Source organism: Coregonus lavaretus (genome assembly GCF_964263955.1).
Source record: "Coregonus lavaretus genome assembly, contig: HAP1_SCAFFOLD_259, whole genome shotgun sequence".
Lineage (NCBI taxonomy): Eukaryota > Metazoa > Chordata > Actinopteri > Salmoniformes > Salmonidae > Coregonus > Coregonus lavaretus.
The window spans coordinates 146711-168124 of record NW_028160020.1 but is presented as its reverse complement, the minus strand read 5'-3'; the positions used below and the strand labels follow the sequence as shown (position 1 = coordinate 168124).

At 46.1% G+C, this 21414-nt stretch overlaps 1 protein-coding gene across 1 annotated transcript in view; it reads left to right on the top strand.

Moving 5' to 3' along the window:
* Positions 1–20862, top strand: part of LOC311122265 (neurotrophin-3-like) — a gene marked incomplete at its 3' end in the record, with an annotated part of 141415 nt that extends 120553 nt beyond the window's left edge. Inside the window, exon 2 of the mRNA XM_084196654.1 lies at positions 20065–20862. Within this exon, the coding sequence (XP_084052780.1) occupies positions 20065–20862 (798 nt within the window). The remainder of the gene's footprint in view (positions 1–20064) is intronic.
* Between the last annotated feature and the right edge of the window lie 552 nt (positions 20863–21414).

The following is a 21414-nucleotide window of genomic DNA, read 5'->3' as shown; positions in this document are numbered from 1 at the left end:
CTGGTTGATTCATCATTCCAGAGAACGCGTTTCCACTGCTCCAGAGTCCAATGGCGGCAAGCTTTACACCACTCCAGCTGACCCTTGGCATGGTGATCTTAGGCTTGTGTCCGGCTGCTCGGCCATGGAAACCCATTTCATGAAGATCCCGACGAACAGTTCTTGTGGTGACGTTGCTTCCAGAGGTCGGTTAGGAACTCGGTAGTGAGTGTTGCAACAGAGGACACACGATTTTTACGCGCTACGCACTTCAGCACTCAGCGGTCCCGTTCTGTGAGCTTGTATGGCCTACCACTTCGTGGCTGAGCCGTTGTTGCTCTTAGACGTTTCCACTTCACAATAACATCACTTACAGTTGACATGGGCAGCTCTAGAAATGCAGACATTTGATGAACTGACTTGTTGGAACGGTGGCATCCTACGACGATGCCACGTTGAATGTCACTGAGCTCTTCAGTAAGGCCATTCTACTGCCGATGTTTGTCTATGGAGATTGCATGGCTGTGTGCTCGATGTTATACACCTGTCAGCAACATGTGTGGCTGAAATAGTCAAATCCACTAATTTGAAGGGGTGTCCACATACTTTTGTATATTTGGTGTACTTTTAGATCATGCTGTAAGTAGCTGCTCCTGGAATTCCAGCATAAGGTTTCCTACAGGTTTCCTGTCATGTTCTCCGAACGCTCAGTGTGAGGCCTGACAAGGAGGAGGCCATAGCTGGAGTGTTACAAATTGTACGAATCAATGGGTCCTGAATTCTTCAAACTCTTAATCATTTTTGAAATGTCAAATGATGTCTCACCATGATTTCTCACCTTTGAGTGTTCATGTCGATCAATATTCTCAGAACATTAAGAAAACTTTCCATAAAAACCAACAAGAAAACATTAGTAAAGTTGAAAGAACGTTCAAAGAATGTTATTTAAAAAACATATACATTCCGTTCTCAGCATCAACAAAACTCTCTCTATCCTCTGTCTTGTTAAGTGTGTTCAGGTGTGTTGGCCACGCCCACTAATTGGCCACACCTGATCTCAATGAGTGCTTGTTTCCTTTGAAATGGGGTCTGTTTGAATAGACTAAAATGAAGAGCTTTGTATGACTAAACAGACATGGCATGCCAGCTCCATCCTGGTGGTGCAGTGGACTAATTCCATGGATAGAGAATACAGCGCCTTCAGAAAGTATTCATTTTCACCTTTATTTAACCAGTTAAACCAGTTGAGAACAAGTTCTCATTTACAACTGCGACCTGGCCAAGATAAAGCAAAGCAGTGCGATAAAAACAACAACACAGAGTTACATATGGGGTAAAACAAAACAAAGTCAAAAATACAACAGAAATAAATATATATACAGTGTGTGCAAATGTAGCAAGTTATGGAGGTAAGGCAATAAATAGGCTATAGTGCAAAATAATTACAATTAGTATTAACACTGGAATGATAGATGTGCAAGAGATGATGTGCAAATAGAGATACTGGGGTACAAATGAGCAAAATAAATAACAATATAGGGATGAGGTAGTTGGGTGGGCTAATTTCAGATGGGCTGTGTACAGGTGCAGTGATCGGTAAGGTGCTCTGACAACTGATACTTAAAGTTAGTGAGGGAGATAAGTGTCTCCAGCTTCAGAGATTTTTGCAATTTGTTCCAGTCATTGGCAGCAGAGAACTGGAAGGAATGGCGGCCAAAGGAGGTGTTGGCTTTGGGGATGACCAGTGAGATATACCTGCTGGAGCGCATACTACGGGTGGGTGTTGCTATGGTGACCAATGAGCTAAGATAAGGTGGGGATTTGCCTAGCAGTGATTTATAGATGGCCTGGAGCCAGTGGGTTTGGCGACGAATATGTAGTGAGGACCAGCCAACAAGAGCGTACAGGTCACAGTGGTGGGTAGTATATGGGGCTTTGGAGACAAAACGGATGGCACTGTGATAGACTACATCCAATTTGCTGAGTAGAGTGTTGGAGGCTATTTTGTAAATGACATCGCCGAAGTCAAGGATCGGTAGGATAGTCAGTTTTACGAGGGCATGTTTGGCAGCATGAGTGAAGGAGGCTTTGTTGCGAAATAGGAAACCGATTCTAGATTTAACTTTGGATTGGAGATTCTTAATGTGAGTCTGGAAGGAGAGTTTACAGTCTAACCAGACACCTAGATATTTGTAGCTGTCCACATACTCTAGGTCAGACCCGTCGAGAGTAGTGATTCTAGTCGGGTGGGCGGGTGCAAGCAGCGTTCGGTTGAAGAGCATGCATTTAGTTTTACTAGTGTTTAAGAGCAGTTGGAGGCTACTGAAGGAGTGTTGTATGGCATTGAAGCTCATTTGGAGGTTTGTTAACACAGTGTCCAATGAAGGGCCAGATGTATACAAAATGGTGTCGTCTGCGTAGAGGTGGATCTGAGAGTCACCAGCAGCAAGAGCGACGTCATTGATATACACAGAGAAAAGAGTCGGCCCAAGAATTGAACCCTGTGGCACCCCCATAGAGACTGCCATAGGTCCAGACAACAGGCCCTCCGATTTGACACATTGAACTCTATCTGAGAAGTAGTTGGTGAACCAGGCGAGGCAGTCATTTGAGAAACCAAGGCTATTTAGTCTGCCAATAAGAATGCGGTGGTTGACAGAGTCGAAAGCCTTGGCCAGGTCAATGAAAACGGCTGCACAGTACTGTCTATTATCGATCACGGTTATAATATCGTTTAGGACCTTGAGCGTGGCTGAAGTGCACCCATGACCAGCTCGGAAACCGGATTGCATAGCGGAGAAGGTACGGTGGGATTCGAAATGGTCGGCTTTCAAAAACTTTTGAAAGGCAGGGCAGGATGGATATGGGTCTGTAACAGTTTGGATCTAGAGTGTCACCCCCTTTGAAGAGGGGGATGACCGCGGCAGCTTTCCAATCTCTGGGGATCTCAGACGTTACGAAAGAGATGTTGAACAGGCTAGTAATAGGGGTTGCGACAATTTCGGCAGCTAGTTTTAGAAACAAAGGGTCCAGATTGTCTAGCACAGATGATTTGTAGGGGTCCAGATTTTGCAGCTCTTTCAGAACATCAGCTGTCTGGATTTGTGTGAAGGAGAAGGGGGGGGGGGCATGGGCAAGTTGCAGCGGAGGGTGCAGAGCTGGTGGCCGGGGTAGTGGTAGCCAGGTGGAAAGCATGGCCAGCCGTAGCAAAATGCTTGTTGAAATTCTCGATTATTGTAGATTTATCGGTGGTGATAGTGTTTCCTAGCCTCAGTGCAGTGGGCAGCTGGGAGGAAGTGCTCTTATTCTCCATGGACTTTACAGTGTCCCAAAACTTTTTGGAGTTAGTGCTACAGGATGCAAATTTCTGTTTGAAAAAGTTAGCCTTTGCTTTCCTAACTGCTTGTGTATATTGGTTCCTAACTTCCCTGAAAAGTTGCATATCGCGGGGGCTATTTGATGCTAATGCAGTACGCCACAGGATGTTTTTGTGCTGGTCAAGGGCAGTCAAGTCTGAGGAGAACCAGGGGCTATATCTGTTCTTAGTTCTGTATTTTTTGAATGGGGCATGTTTATTTAAGATTGAGAGGAAATTACTTTTAAAGAACAACCAGGCATCCTCTACTGACGGAATGAGATCTATTTCCATCCAGGATACCTGGGCCAGGTCAATTAGGAAGGCCTGCTAGCTGAAGTGTTTTTGGGAGCGTTTGACAGTGATGAGGGGTGGTCGTTTGACCGCGGACCCGTTACGGACGCAGGCAATAAGGCAGTGATCGCTGAGATCCTGGTTGAAGACAGCGGAGGTGTATTTAGAGGGTAAGTTAGTCAGGATGATATCTATGAGGGTACCCATGTTTACGGATTTAGGGTTGTACCTGGTAGGTTCGTTGATAATTTGTGTGAGATTGAGGGCATCTAGTTTAGATTGTAGGATGGCCGGGGTGTTAAGCATATCCCAATTTAGGTCACCAAGCAGTACGAACTCTGAGGATAGATGGGGGGCAATCAATTCACATATGGTGTCCAGGGCACAGCTGGGGACTTATTCCACATTTTGTTGTGTTACAGCCTGAATTCAAAATCAATTAAATATATGTTTTTCTCACCCATCTACACACAATACCTCATAATGACAAAGTGAAAACATGTTTTTACAAATGTTTACAAATGTATTGAAATATCTAATTTACATAAGTATTCACACCCCTGAGTCAATATTTTGTAGAAGCACCTTCCGCAGCGATTACAGCTGTGAGTCTTTCTGGGTAAGTCTCTAAGAGCTTTCCATACCTGGATTTAGCAATATTTGCCCATTATTCTTTTCAAAATTCTTCAAGCTCTGTCAAATTGGTTGTTGATCATTGCTAGACAACCATTTTCAGGTCTTGCTATATATTTTCAAGTAGATTTAAGTCAAAACTGTAACTTGGCCACTCAGGAACATTTACTGTCATCTTGGTCAGCAACTCCAGTGTACATTTGTCCTTGTGTTTTAGGTTATTGTCCTGCTGAAAGGTGAATTCATCTCCCAGTGTCTGGTGGAAAGCACACTGAACCAGGTTTTTCTCTCGGATTTTGCCTGTGCTTAGCTCCATTCCGTTTCTTTTTTATCCTGAAAAACTCCCCAGTCCTTAACGATTACAAGCATACCCATAACATGATGCAGGCACCACTATGCTTGCAAATATGGAGAGTGTTACTCAGTAATGTGTTGTATTTTATTTGCCTTAAACATAACACTTTGTAATCAGGACAAGTGAATTGCTTTGCCACATTTTTTGCAGTATAACTTTAGTGCCTTGTTACAAACAGGATGCTTATTTTGGAGAAAAAAAATTCCCGGTACAGGCTTCCTTCTTTTCACTTTGTCAATTAGGTTAGTATTGTGGAGTAACTACAATGTTGTTGATCCATCCTCAGTTTTCTCCTATCACAGCCATTAAACTCTGTAACTGTTTTAAAGTCACCATTGGCCTCATGGTGAAATCCTTGAGCAGTTTCCTTCCTCTCCGGCAACTGAGTTAGGAAGGACGCCTGTATCTTTGTAGTGACTGGGTGCATTGATGCACCATCCAAAGTGTAATTAATAACTCCACCATGCTCAAAGGGTTTTCAATGTCTGCTTTTTTTTATTTGTACCCATCTACCAATAGATGCCCTTCTTTCCTCCCTGGTCTTTGTGGTTGAATCTGTGTTTGAAATTCACTGCTTAAACCGAGGGACCTTACAGATAACTGTATGTATTTATATTTATTAGGGATCCCCATTAGTTCCTGCCAAGGCAGCAGCTACTCTTCCTGGGGTCCAAACATATTAAAACACTTACATTACATATAAAACAGTACATCATATAACAACATTATTACACCACTACCTATCTACAATACAAAATGTTTAATACCACCATACAACAATATCACAATGTGTGCGTATGCATGTGTCTGTACCTTTGTGTGTGTCTCTTCACAGTCCCCGTTGTTCCATAAGGTGTATTTGTACCTGTTTTTTGAAATCTGATTCTACTGCTTGCATCAGTTACCTGATCTGGAATAGAGTTTCCATGTAGTCATTGCTCTATTTAGTACTGTGCGCCTCCCATAGTCTGTTCTGGACTTGGGGACTGTGAAGAGACCTCTGGTGGCATGTCTCGTGGGGTATGCATCGGTGTCTGAGCTGTGTGCCAGTATTCCAAACAGACAGCTTGTCTGTTCTGGACTTGGGGACTGTGAAGAGACCTCTGGTGGCATGTCTCGTGGGGTATACATGGGTGTCTGAGCTGTGTGTCAGCATTTCAAACAGACAGCTTGTCTGTTCTGGACTTGGGGACTGTGAAGAGACCTCTGGTGGCATGTCTCGTGGGGTATACATGGGTGTCTGAGCTGTATGCCAGCATTTCAAACAGACAGCTTGTCTGTTCTGGACTTGGGGACTGTGAAGAGACCTCTGGTGGCATGTCTTGTGGGGTATGCATGGGTGTCCGAGCTGTGTGCCAGTATTCCAAACAGACAGCTCGGTACATTCAACTTGTCAACACTTCTTACAAAAACAAGCAGGGTTACTCCAAGCAGTTTAGTCACCTCAACTTGCTCAATTTCCACATTATTCATTACAAGATGTAGTTGAGGTTTAGGGTTTGGTGAATAATTTGACCCAAATACAATGCTTTTAGTTTTGGAAATATTTAGGACTAACTTATTCCTCGCCACACATTCCGAAACTAACTGCAACTCTGTGTGAGGTACAGAGGTGAGGTAGTCATTCAAAAGTCATGTTAAACACTATTATTGCACACAGAGCGAGTCCATGCAACTTATTATGTGACGTGTTAAGCAAATATTTACTCCTGAACTTATTTAGACTTGCCATAAGGGGTTGAATACTTACTGACTCAAGACATTTCAGCTTTGAATGTAATTATTAGTAAAAATTCCACTTTTACATTATGTGGTATTTGTGTGTAGGCCAGTGACCAAAAATATCTCAATTTAATTCATTTTAAATTCAGGCTGTAACATAACAAAATGTGGAAAAAGTCAAGGGGTGTGAATACTTTCTGAAGGCACTGTAGAAGATCATAGGTTTGAATCTCACTGATGCCGTGCCACAATAAAAAAAAAAGAAATGTGTTTGCATGATTAATGCCTAAGCAAATTAATTGTCATGTGTCCTATCAATGCTTGTAATTCAAAACAGTTAACCCAAACTAAGCTAGCAGTGTTATTAAAAGTCTTATTGAAATATGTTCTCAGAACGTAATTTAATTACCTTCAAATAACCTATAAATTTCGTTCTCAGAACGTTAATAAAACCTCCCAGGAAATCTTTCAGGGAACCATAGTAAAACGTTCTCAGAACCTCCCTGCAATCTAAACATTTACATTCCCAGAACAGGCTAAATTTTCACTACCGTTCTCATAATGTTTAAAAAAACGTTACGTTTTACCGGCCAGTAAATGTATGGCTTCGTTCCCAGAACCAATGGGAAACCAAAAACGTACGTTCCCACAACTTCCAAAGAACCAAATGTGCTAGCTGGGAAGTGTCTCTATAGCTCCTCCACTTCAGCCCAGAGACACTGTTAGATCATATCTATCTGCTCCAGATCCAGCCTATACAGACCAACAGCCTGTTAGATCATATCTATCTGCTCCAGATCCAGCCTATATAGACCAACAGCTTGTTAGATCATATCTATCTGCTCCAGACCAACAGCCTGTTAGATCATATCTATCTGCTCCAGATCCAGCCTATACAGACCAACAGCTTGTTAGATCATATCTATCTGCTCCAGACCAACAGCTTGTTAGATCATATCTATCTGCTCCAGACCAACAGCCTGTTAGATCATATCTATCTGCTCCAGATCCAGCCTATATAGACCAACAGCCTGTTAGATCATATCTATCTGCTCCAGACCAACAGCCTGTTAGATCATATCTATCTGCTCCAGATCCAGCCTATACAGACCAACAGCTTGTTAGATCACATCTATCTACTCCAGATCCAGCCTATACAGACCAACAGCTTGTTAGATCATATCTATCTACTCCAGATCCAGCCTATACAGACCAACAGCTTGTTAGATCATATCTATCTACTCCAGATCCAGCCTATACAGACCAACAGCTTGTTAGATCAGAGAACACAGGACAGGTGGTTCACCAAAACATCTCTCTGATCCCCTGATCATCACTACACTCCTGTAATCAAGCCACCCCCTCTCCTCTCCTCCTATCTTGGACGTCTCCTATGACAGGTTGTGTTGTCCATGTTGTCAGTGTGTATAGTAACCCTGTTGCTGTGAGTGTTATGTTCTCTTAGCCACCCCCTCTCCTCTCCTCCTATCTTGGACGTCTCCTATGACAGGTTGTGTTGTCCATGTTGTCAGTGTGTATATTAACACTGTTGCTGTGAGTGTTATGTTCTCTTTGCTGTACTGTAGCCTGTGGTGCTGTACTGAAACTTCCAGCCGACTGTCTTATATTCTCGCTTGTCTCTCCTCCCTACTCAAGCTAACTGATTAATACACCAAGCTCACTAGCTAACACACCAAGCTAACTAGCTAACACACCAAGCTCACTAGCTAACACACCAAGCTAACTAGCTAACACACCAAGCTCACTAGCTAACACACCAAGCTCACTAGCTAACACACCAAGCTAACTAGCTAACACACCAAGCTCACTAGCTAACACACCAAGCTCACTAGCTAACACACCAAGCTAACTAGCTAACACACCAAGCTCACTAGCTAACACACCAAGCTAACTAGCTAACACACCAAGCTCACTAGCTAACACACCAAGCTCACTAGCTAACACACCAAGCTAACTAGCTAACACACCAAGCTCACTAGCTAACACACCAAGCTAACTAGCTAACACACCAAGCTAACTAGCTAACACACCAAGCTCACTAGCTAACACACCAAGCTAACTAGCTAACACACCAAGCTCACTAGCTAACACACCAAGCTAACTAGCTAACACACCAAGCTAACTAGCTAACACACCAAGCTCACTAGCTAACACACCAAGCTAACTAGCTAACACACCAAGCTAACTAGCTAACACACCAAGCTCACTAGCTAACATACCAAGCTAACTAGCTAAAACACCAAGCTAACCTGGCAAAAGCACCAAGCTAGCTGACTAATATACCAAGCTAACTAGCTAACACACCAAGCTAACTAGCTAACACACCAAGCTAACTAGCTAAAACACCAAGCTAACCTGGCAAAAGCACCTAGCTAGCTGACTAATATACCAAGTTAACTGCAGTAGCACACTGGAGGAGGGTTTGTGGTGGGATTATTTGTATGAATCCATGGAAATTATCACTGGTTTTAGGTCCAACATAACTTTTTTATGTGTCGTTTTCTGATGGAAATAGAATGACTTTGTAATCTCTCAGGTACATAACATGTAGCAAAGTCTGGAGCAGTAAAGAGGATATTATCGTGCTTAAACCCGTTTCAACATTTCCACTTTGACACCTTGTGTAACAGACACATGTTACACAGACAAACTAACATGCTTAGTAATGAGAGATACGTCACACAAACAAACTAACACGCTTAGTAGCAAGAGACATGTCACACAGACACAAACTGACACGCTTAGTAGCAAGAGACATGTCACACAGACACAAACTGACACGCTTAGTCACACAGACACAAACTGACACGCTTAGTAACAAGAGACATGTCACACAGACACAAACTGACACGCTTAGTCACAAGAGACATGTGACACAGACACAAACTGACACGCTTAGGAACAAGAGACATGTCACACAGACACAAACTGACACGCTTAGTAGCAAGAGACATGTCACACAGACACAAACTGACACGCTTAGTCACACAGACACAAACTGACACGCTTAGTAACAAGAGACATGTCACACAGACACAAACTGACACGCTTAGGAACAAGAGACATGTCACACAGACACAAACTGACACGCTTAGTAACAAGAGACATGTCACACAGACACAAACTGACACGCTTAGGAACAAGAGACATGTCACACAGACACAAACTGACACGCTTAGTAACAAGAGACATGTCACACAGACACAAACTGACACGCTTAGGAACAAGAGACATGTCACACAGACACAAACTGACACGCTTAGTAGCAAGAGACATGTCACACAGACACAAACTGACACGCTTAGTAACAAGAGACATGTCACACAGACACAAACTGACACGCTTAGTCACACAGACACAAACTGACACGCTTAGTAACAAGAGACATGTCACACAGACACAAACTGACACGCTTAGTAACAAGAGACATGTCACACAGACACAAACTGACACGCTTAGTAACAAGAGACATGTCACACAGACACAAACTGACACGCTTAGTAACAAGAGACATGTCACACAGACACAAACTGACACGCTTAGTAACAAGAGACATGTCACACAGACACAAACTGACACGCTTAGTCACACAGACACAAACTGACACGCTTAGTAGCAAGAGACATGTCACACAGACACAAACTGACACGCTTAGTAACAAGAGACATGTCACACAGACACAAACTAACACGCTTAGGAACAAGAGACATGTCACACAGACACAAACTAACACGCTTAGTAACAAGAGACATGTCACACAGACACAAACTGACACGCTTAGTCACACAGACACAAACTGACACGCTTAGTAACAAGAGACATGTCACACAGACACAAACTGACACGCTTAGTAACAAGAGACATGTCACACAGACACAAACTGACACGCTTAGTAATGAGAGACATGTCACACAGACACAAACTGACACGCTTAGTAACAAGAGACATGTCACACAGACACAAACTGACACGCTTAGTAACAAGAGACATGTCACACAGACACAAACTGACACGCTTAGGAACAAGAGACATGTCACACAGACACAAACTGACACGCTTAGTAGCAAGAGACATGTCACACAGACACAAACTGACACGCTTAGTCACACAGACACAAACTGACACGCTTAGTAGCAAGAGACATGTCACACAGACACAAACTGACACGCTTAGGAACAAGAGACATGTCACACAGACACAAACTGACACGCTTAGTAACAAGAGACATGTCACACAGACACAAACTGACACGCTTAGTAGCAAGAGACATGTCACACAGACACAAACTGACACGCTTAGTAACAAGAGACATGTCACACAGACACAAACTGACACGCTTAGGAACAAGAGACATGTCACACAGACACAAACTGACACGCTTAGGAACAAGAGACATGTCACACAGACACAAACTGACACGCTTAGTAACAAGAGACATGTCACACAGACACAAACTGACACGCTTAGTCACACAGACACAAACTGACACGCTTAGTAGCAAGAGACATGTCACACAGACACAAACTGACACGCTTAGGAACAAGAGACATGTCACACAGACACAAACTGACACGCTTAGTAACAAGAGACATGTCACACAGACACAAACTGACACGCTTAGTAGCAAGAGACATGTCACACAGACACAAACTGACACGCTTAGTAACAAGAGACATGTCACACAGACACAAACTGACACGCTTAGGAACAAGAGACATGTCACACAGACACAAACTGACACGCTTAGTAACAAGAGACATGTCACACAGACACAAACTGACACGCTTAGTAACAAGAGACATGTCACACAGACACAAACTGACACGCTTAGTAACAAGAGACATGTCACACAGACACAAACTGACACGCTTAGTAACAAGAGACATGTCACACAGACACAAACTGACACGCTTAGTAACAAGAGACATGTCACACAGACACAAACTGACACGCTTAGTAACAAGAGACATGTCACACAGACACAAACTGACACGCTTAGTAGCAAGAGACATGTCACACAGACACAAACTGACACGCTTAGTAACAAGAGACATGTCACACAGACACAAACTGACACGCTTAGTAACAAGAGACATGTCACACAGACACAAACTGACACGCTTAGGAACAAGAGACATGTCACACAGACACAAACTGACACGCTTAGTAGCAAGAGACATGTCACACAGACACAAACTAACACGCTTAGTCACACAGACACAAACTGACACGCTTAGTAACAAGAGACATGTCACACAGACACAAACTGACACGCTTAGTCACACAGACACAAACTGACACGCTTAGTAGCAAGAGACATGTCACACAGACACAAACTAACACGCTTAGTAACAAGAGACATGTCACACAGACACAAACTGACACGCTTAGTAACAAGAGACATGTCACACAGACACAAACTGACACGCTTAGTCACACAGACACAAACTGACACGCTTAGTCACAAGAGACATGTCACACAGACACAAACTAACACGCTTAGGAACAAGAGACATGTCACACAGACACAAACTGACACGCTTAGTAACAAGAGACATGTCACACAGACACAAACTGACACGCTTAGTAGCAAGAGACATGTCACACAGACACAAACTAACACGCTTAGTAACAAGAGACATGTCACACAGACACAAACTGACACGCTTAGTAGCAAGAGACATGTCACACAGACACAAACTGACACGCTTAGTAACAAGAGACATGTCACACAGACACAAACTGACACGCTTAGTCACACAGACACAAACTGACACGCTTAGTAGCAAGAGACATGTCACACAGACACAAACTGACACGCTTAGTAACAAGAGACATGTCACACAGACACAAACTGACACGCTTAGTCACACAGACACAAACTGACACGCTTAGTAGCAAGAGACATGTCACACAGACACAAACTGACACGCTTAGTAGCAAGAGACATGTCACACAGACACAAACTAACACGCTTAGTAACAAGAGACATGTCACACAGACACAAACTAACACGCTTAGTAACAAGAGACATGTCACACAGACACAAACTAACACGCTTAGTCACACAGACACAAACTGACACGCTTAGTAGCAAGAGACATGTCACACAGACACAAACTGACACGCTTAGTAGCAAGAGACATGTCACACAGACACAAACTAACACGCTTAGTAACAAGAGACATGTCACACAGACACAAACTGACACGCTTAGTAACAAGAGACATGTCACACAGACACAAACTGACACGCTTAGTAGCAAGAGACATGTCACACAGACACAAACTGACACGCTTAGTAACAAGAGACATGTCACATAGACACAAACTGACATGCTTAGTCACACAGACACAAACTGACACGCTTAGTCACACAGACACAAACTGACACGCTTAGTAACAAGAGACATGTCACACAGACACAAACTGACACGCTTAGTAACAAGAGACATGTCACACAGACACAAACTGACACGCTTAGTAACAAGAGACATGTCACACAGACACAAACTGACACGCTTAGTAGCAAGAGACATGTCACACAGACACAAACTGACACGCTTAGTAACAAGAGACATGTCACACAGACACAAACTAACACGCTTAGTCACACAGACACAAACTGACACGCTTAGGAACCTACAACTCTTCTCTCCTCCCCTCCACTCATCCAGGCCGCTACCTAGAAGAAGACTTTCCCTGTTAGTACTAATTCTCTCTCTGTCTCAAAGATGGGATCCTATCAACGGTGTGTGTGTGTGTGTGTGTGTGTGTGTGTGTGTGTGTGTGTGTGTGTGTTACGAGGGTCATATCCTCAGCTAGGTCATTACTGCTGATGGAAGAGATTACAAAACTGTCCCCTAATGGCTCTTACACACAATAAAACAGCCATTATGTGGTCCAAGGATTTTGACTTCTCTCCCAACACAAAGCAGTAACTCTGCTACCGCTCCATCTCCAGACAACATCAAAGCTTACATCTCCTTCTATGAGAGGGCCAAAGACAATAGGACACTACATGACTATCATGAGAACTGATATACAAAGCCAACAGAACCTAGAGCATTTAGTCTCATAGACAATACTTACTCCATAGTTTCACCCCCTCCTCCTCTCTCCACTCTCCGACATCCCACAAACGTTGGCTTACTGAGCCCTATAACTCTGTGGGTGTAGGGCTGTGGCTAGGGCTGGGGCTGGGGATAGGGCTGTGGCAAGGGGATAGGGTATAGGGCTGGGTATAGGGCTGGGTATAGGGGTGAGGATAGGGGATAGGGCAGAGGATAGGGCTGGGGATAGGGGATAGGGCTGGGGATAGGGCAGGGGATAGGGGATAGGGCTGGGGATAGGGGATAGGGCTGGGGATAGGGGATAGGGCAGGGGATAGGGGATAGGGCTGGGGATAGGGGATAGGGCTGGGGATAGGGCTGGGGATAGGGCTGGGGATAGGGCTGGGGATAGGGGATAGGGCAGGGGATAGGGGATAGGGCTGTGGCTAAGGGATAGGGCTGGGGATAGGGGATAGGGCTGGGGATAGGGCTGGGGATAGGGGATAGGGCTGGGGATAGGGGATAGGGGATAGGGCTGTGGCTAAGGGATAGGGCTGGGGATAGGGCTGTGGCTAAGGGATAGGGCTGGGGATAGGGGATAGGGCTGGGGATAGGGCTGGGGATAGGGCTGGGGATAGGGGATAGGGCTGGGGATAGGGCTGGGGATAGGGCTGGGGATAGGGCTGGGGATAGGGCTGGGGATAGGGCTGGGGATAGGGGATAGGGCTGGGGATAGGGGTGGGGATAGGGCTGGGGATAGGGCTGGGGATAGGGGATAGGGCTGGGGATAGGGCTGGGGATAGGGCTGGGGATAGGGCTGGGGATAGGGGATAAGGCTGGGGATAGGGCTGGGGATAGGGGTGGGGATAGGGCTGGGGATAGGGGATAGGGCTGGGGATAGGGGATAGGGGATAGGGCTGTGGCTAAGGGATAGGGCTGGGGATAGGGCTGTGGCTAAGGGATAGGGCTGGGGATAGGGGATAGGGCTGGGGATAGGGCTGGGGATAGGGCTGGGGATAGGGCTGGGGATAGGGGATAGGGCTGGGGATAGGGCTGGGGATAGGGCTGGGGATAGGGCTGGGGATAGGGCTGGGGATAGGGCTGGGGATAGGGGATAGGGCTGGGGATAGGGGTGGGGATAGGGCTGGGGATAGGGGATAGGGCTGGGGATAGGGCTGGGGATAGGGGATAAGGCTGGGGATAGGGCTGGGGATAGGGGTGGGGATAGGGGATAGGGGATAGGGCTGTGGCTAAGGGATAGGGCTGGGGATAGGGCTGGGGATAGGGCAGGGGATAGGGCTGGGGATAGGGGATAGGGCTGGGGATAGGGCTGGGGATAGGGGATAGGGCTGTGGATAGGGGATAGGGCTGTGGATAGGGGATAGGGCTGGGGATAGGGGATAGGGCTGGGGATAGGGCTGGGGATAGGGCTGGGGATAGGGGATAGGGCTGGGGATAGGGCTGGGGATAGGGGATAGGGCAGGGGATAGGGGATAGGGCTGTGGCTAAGGGATAGGGCTGGGGATAGGGCTGGGGATAGGGGATAGGGCTGTGGCTGAGAGGGGAAAGGCATGTGGTGGTGAAAGTAGATATGCCAACACACAGGCTGGGACTGAGACAGAGGCTGATACACTAGAGGCTGGAGCTGGGGTAGAGGGCTGGAGCTGGGGTAGAGGGCTGGAGCTGGGGTAGAGGGCTGGAGCCGGGATAGAGGGCTGGAGCTGGGGTAGAGGGCTGGAGCTGGGGTAGAGGGCTGGAGCTGGGGTAGAGGGCTGGAGCTGGGGTAGAGGGCTGGAGCCGGGATAGAGGGCTGGAGCTGGGGTAGAGGGCTGGAGCTGGGGCCGAGGTAGAGGGTTGGAGCCGGGGTAGAGGGCTGGAGCTGGGGAAGAGGGCTGGAGCCGGGGTAGAGGGCTGGAGCTGGGATAGAGGGCTGGGGTAGAGGGCTGGAGCTGGGGCCGAGGTAGAGGGATGGAGCCGGGGTAGAGGGCTGGAGCTGGGGTAGAGGGCTGGAGCCGGGGTAGAGGGCTGGAGCCGGGGTAGAGGGCTGGAGCCGGGGTAGAGGGCTGGAGCTGGGGGAGAGGGCTGGAGCTGGGGTAGAGGGCTGGAGCTGGGGGAGAGGGCTGGAGCTGGGGCTGAGGTAGAGGGTTGGAGCTGGGGTAGAGGGCTGGAGCTGGGGTAGAGGGCTGGAGCCGGGGTAGAGGGCTGGAGCCGGGGTAGAGGGCTGGAGCTGGGGGAGAGGGCTGGAGCTGTGGCTGAGGTAGAGGGTTGGAGCTGGGGTAGAGGTAGAGGGCTGGAGCCAGGGTAGAGGGCTGGAGCTGGGTTGGTGGGCTAGAGATGGGGATGAGGTAGAGGGCTGGAGCTGGGGTAGAGGGCTGGAGCTGGGGTAGAGGGCTGAAGCTGGGGTAAACTCAGCTGTCTCTGTGCCAACCCACCCTGTGTTCCCCTGACTGGTCCAGTCTGCCCTGTACCAGTCTGCCCTGTACCAGTCTGCCCTTTACCAGTCTGCCCTGTACCAGTCTGCCCTTTACCAGTCTGCCCTTTACCAGTCTGCCCTGTACCAGTCTGCCCTTTACCAGTCTGCCCTGTACCAGTCTGCCCTGTACCAGTCTGCCCTGTACCAGTCTGCCCTTTACCAGTCTGCCCTGTACCAGTCTGCCCTGTACCAGTCTGCCCTTTACCAGTCTGCCCTGTACCAGTCTGCCCTGTACCAGTCTCTCTCTGTTACCCTCATCATTAGTCCTCTGCTTATCCTGGCTCATCTTCAGCCTGGGTGTCGGTGTGTATCAGTCAGGCTGTCTGACTGCCGGTGTGTGTGTGTGTTCATTCGTTGATGAGGTCATACTGTAGCAGTGAAGTGTGTCCCATGAAATACTTCATGATTCACTGTCTTTAAACACATGCTACTTCTCTCTCTCATCATGAGGTAGAGGGCTGGAGCTGGGGCTGTGGGTGAGGGCTGGGGATGAGATAGAAGGCCGGAAATTGGGTAGAGGGCTGGAGCTTTGGAAGATGGCTGGAGCTTGGGTAGAGGGCTGGGAATGAGATAGAGGGTTGGAAATGGGGTAAAGGGCTGGAGCTCTCTCTCTCCCTCTCTCTCTCTCTCTCTCTCTCATCAAGCCCTTTTTACATCAGCAGATGTCACAAAGTGCTACACAGAAACCCAGCCTAAAACCCCAAACAGCAAGCAATGCCAGGGTCTCTGTAGCCAACAGGAATTAACTAGTTCTACAGCCATAAAACAGGGTGTATAGAGTGTATCAGAGCGGTGTGTACAATTACTGTGTTCGTTTCTCTCAGTGTTGCAGAGGTGGGATCCTGTTCAGGCCTGATCAGTTTCTCCACTCACAGACCACTTCCTGATCTGTATGGTGTAGGGTGAAGACACCCCCGGACCACTTCCTGATCTGTATGGTGTAGGGTGAAGACACCCCCGGACCACTTCCTGATCTGTATGGTGTAGGGTGAAGACACCCCCGGACCACTTCCTGATCTGTATGGTGTAGGGTGAAGACACCCCCGGACCACTTCCTGATCTGTATGGTGTAGGGTGAAGACACCCACGGACCACTTCCTGATCTGTATGGTGTAGGGTGAAGACACCCCCGGACCACTTCCTGATCTGTATGGTGTAGGGTGAAGACACCCCCGGACCACTTCCTGATCTGTATGGTGTAGGGTGAAGACACCCCCGGACCACTTCCTGATCTGTAGGGTGTAGGGTGAAGACACCCCCGGACCACTTCCTGATCTGTAGGGTGTAGGGTGAAGACACCCCCGGACCACTTCCTGATCTGTATGGTGTAGGGTGAAGACACCCCCGGACCACTTCCTGATCTGTATGGTGTAGGGTGAAGACACCCCTAGATGCTGGTCTTGGGTCAGTTTAGCATTTCTCCCACTAATGGTTAAGGTTAGGATTGGGGGAGGGGAAGCTGATCCTAGACCTGTACCTAGGGGAAGTCCAACCCATGTGTTGTGACTGGCTTCTTCTCGGCATGGCGTCTGGAGCCTATAGTAGCAGTAGAGCAACATTGCTGCTAATGTTAAATGATCAGAGCAGAGACCAACGATTCATCTGCTTTGACACCCCTGACCTCTACAGTTCAGTGTTTCCAGGAACTGGCCTCAACCCAGCAGAACGTCTAAATCACTAAAAGCTGTAAACCACTAGCTGATCAACTGTACAACTCTGAATAACTCTGGTCTCAGCCCCTGGGATCCCTGTCACACTGAGGTACACTCCTCCTGCTCCTAGTCCCCCTCCTTTTCCTGCTCCACCTCCTCCTACTCCTTCCCATACTCTCTCCTCCTCAGGCAACAAAATAGGAAAAATGCCAAGGGGGGGGGGGGGGGTGAATACTTTCGCAAGCATTTACATTTTAGTCATTTAGCAGACGCTCTTATCCAGAGCGACTTACAGGAGCAATTAGGGTTAAGTGCCTTGCTTAAGGGCACATCGACAGATTTTTCACCTAGTATGCTCGGGGATTAGAACCAGCGACCTTTCGGTTACTGGCACAACGCTCTTACCCACTAAGCTACCTGCAAGCCACTGTATTCACATCTGAAATCAGAACAGAAATATATTCTATCAGTCTAGAGGTAGAGGCTGTTTTAGTTACCGCGTCAGTTACAGTTTCTCTAACTTTTTTATAAAAAACGTAAATGTTGACCACTTTCCAAACATCTTAGACAATAGCTTCGAATGTTTGAAATCTTAGTTTGCTTCTCTGCTAATCAAATCTGAAATCAGAACAAAAAAAACATTCTACTAATCAAATGCTAGAGCTATTTTAGTAAACCACATCAGCTTTTTGAAGAAACTGCTGTTTTGACCATTTTCCCAACAAGTTAGACAAAAGCAGAGTGTAGGAAATATATTAATCTACTTTTCTGCTTTTCAAATCTAAAATCAGAACACTTTTTTTCACTACATTCCCACGATTTTACTTCCTGTAAAATTACCATCTAGTTGGTTATTAATAACTGATGTCTCCCCCCTCTGCTCCAAAGATCTTACAGATTAATCTAATGATCTTGTCATTGATTATAGGTTATTGATAACTGATAAGTGATCGTTTTTCCCCTCTGCTCCACAGAGCTTACAGGTGAATCTAGTTATTGATTATTATTTATTGATAACTCAGGGATTCCTGAAAGTTGGGACAATCCTTGTCCGGCAGGGAAACTTTATTTTTTATTGTTGAAATTGTTTTATTTTGTTGCATTATTTGAGATTAAACATTACATTTAGGGGGATTTTATAAGGGAAAATATTTGCTTTAGCAATTTTCTAAATACTTTTTGTATTATTCATTTCCATGTCGGCTCTATGCCCAGAAATGCCCTAATTAATATTAACCGAAAAAGGATCTTATGTGGTTCTTGCAATAGCCCTCTCTGACTTTAAATAATATTTTTCTCAAAACTGTGATTCCTAAAAAAAAATGTCCAGGGATTTTAAATCCTAAATGAATCAGGAATTAGCAGGGTCAGCTATACCATAAGGACCCCTTCTACATGTCCTCATTACATGTAGTGAAACAAGACCCCTCATGGTCTGGAAGGTTCTCTACTTTTAATAGAATCAAATAAACAATATTGAAATCAACATGGTCACAACCATAAACGGCCAACTCCAACTCCCTGGTAGGATATGCATTTTGGTTCAATATGTTTATTTGAATTAGGTTTTAGAGTCTTAAAGCAACTGAGGAGAAACTAGATTGCTACTGTGTATACCACTTGAAAGAAAAAGAAAAATGCAGTTTCTGTCAACTCCGTAAAGCATCAACTCCTTCAGATTTTTGTCTAACGTCAACTCCGTCAGACGCTGGAAGATCTGATAGATTGGTTTTGTTTTTATTGGAGATTTTCAAATTAATCATTTTCTATATTTTACAAATGTTTGTATTGAACATTTATTTTTAGAGGCAAAAAATATGTCTGTTTTGAGTATTTGTTGTAAACTCTGTTAGTGGCTTGTCAACTCCGAACTCCGTCACAGATGGCTAACCCCCTTAAGATCGATTTCTGCCTAAACTAGTAACGTATTTGCTGTGCTAGACCTAATGGATAATGTTTGCTTTATAAATGTTGTTTTATGTTCTGAATCTAGAAAATCATACCAAAATGCTGACAAAATTAGACCTGGAGCATTATATAGCGCTATAAAACAAAAACTAAAATAAGTTTCGAGATTTGTATTACATAGGGGAATAATCTAATGCTAGAATTGAACAGTCAAGGCCTTTTGTAGAACAATAAATGTAAAAATGAAATGCCTGTTTGACGGAGTTGACATATATCCAGTTGCATTTTATGAAATATTTTAAGAATTAGGTTGTTCCTTTACATGGTGTGATAGCTGATACTTTGGTCTATGACAATATACAGTATTTCAAATGTTAATATTCAGACAAATATGTGTGACAAAAAGTTGATTGTCCCGCCTTTCAAGAATTCAAGAACTGATATTCTGTCCTCTACACCACAGATCTTACAGGTGAATCTAGTGATGTAGTTATTGATTACAGGTGATTGATAACTGATATTCTGTGTCCTCTACACCACAGATCTTACAGGTGAATCTAGTGATGTAGTTATTGATTACAGGTGATTGATAACTGATATTCTGTCTCCTCTACTCCACAGATCTTACAGGTGAATCTAGTGATGTCCATGTTGCTGTATGTGTTGTTCCTAGTGTACCTCTATGGTATCCAGGCAACGCACATGGAGCGCCAGCAGCCCCCACCAACCCAGGACCCCATCAACTCCCTCATCATCCAGCTGCTGCAGGCGGACCTGACCCGCGGCCGGGGGAGACAGGGGGAGGGCCAGGACGGGCGGGCCCAGGACACATCGCCACCGGTGGGCCTGGACGACACTAAATTCCTGGAGAGGCGGAGCACGCTGTACCAGCCAATGGCAGGCCTGTCGTCCGACCTGCTGCTGCAGCAGAAAAACTACAACTCTCCCCGGGTCCTGCTGAGTGAGCGGACGCCCCTGCAGCCTCCTCCGCTCTACTCCATAGATGACTACGTGGGCAGCTCTGATGGAACCAACAAGACACGCAGGAAGAGATACGCAGAACACAAGAGCTACCGCGGGGAGTTCTCCGTCTGTGACAGCGAATCACAGTGGGTGACAGACAAGACAAATGCTATGGACATCAGGGGTCGTCAGGTCACCGTCCTGGGTCAGATAAAGACGGGGACCACCGACAGCAACTTTGTTAAGCAGTACTTCTATGAGACCAAGTGTCGGACTGCCAAACCTTTTAAGAGCGGCTGTCGCGGCATCGATGACAAGCACTGGAACTCACAGTGTAAGACGTCTCAGACGTACGTCAGAGCTCTGACACAGGACCGGACCTCTGTGGGCTGGCGCTGGATAAGGATAGACACTTCCTGTGTCTGCGCATTGTCACGGAAACACCGCAGGACGTAAACACACACAACCCGACCACTGAGACGTTATGGAATGTATTTCCTTATGGTGAAGGGGGGGGGGTGCTGTACATATAAATTATTATTTAAGTTATATGAAATGCTATATGATATATAAATATATTTGTGTTATTTATTGAAGTCATCATCAAAGGAAAATCAAAAAAAAGAAAACTATGAACTCCTATGAGAATCGACCATGCGGCTCCACAGGCACCACACAGCCTAGCATCTTCAGACTCAGACCATAGGACAGTACAGCCTAGCATGGAGAGACTCTACCATTGGGCTGGACAGTACAGCCTAGCATGGAGAGACTCTACCATTGGGCTGGACAGTACAGCCTAGCATGGAGAGACTCTACCATTGGGCTGGACAGTACAGCCTAGCATGGAGAGACTCTACCATTGGGCTGGACAGTACAGCCTAGCGTGGAGAGACTCTACCATTGGGCTGGACAGTACAGACTAGCGTGGAGAGACTCTACCATTGGGCTGGACAGTACAGCCTAGCATGGAGAGACTCTACCATTGGGCTGGACAGTACAGCCTAG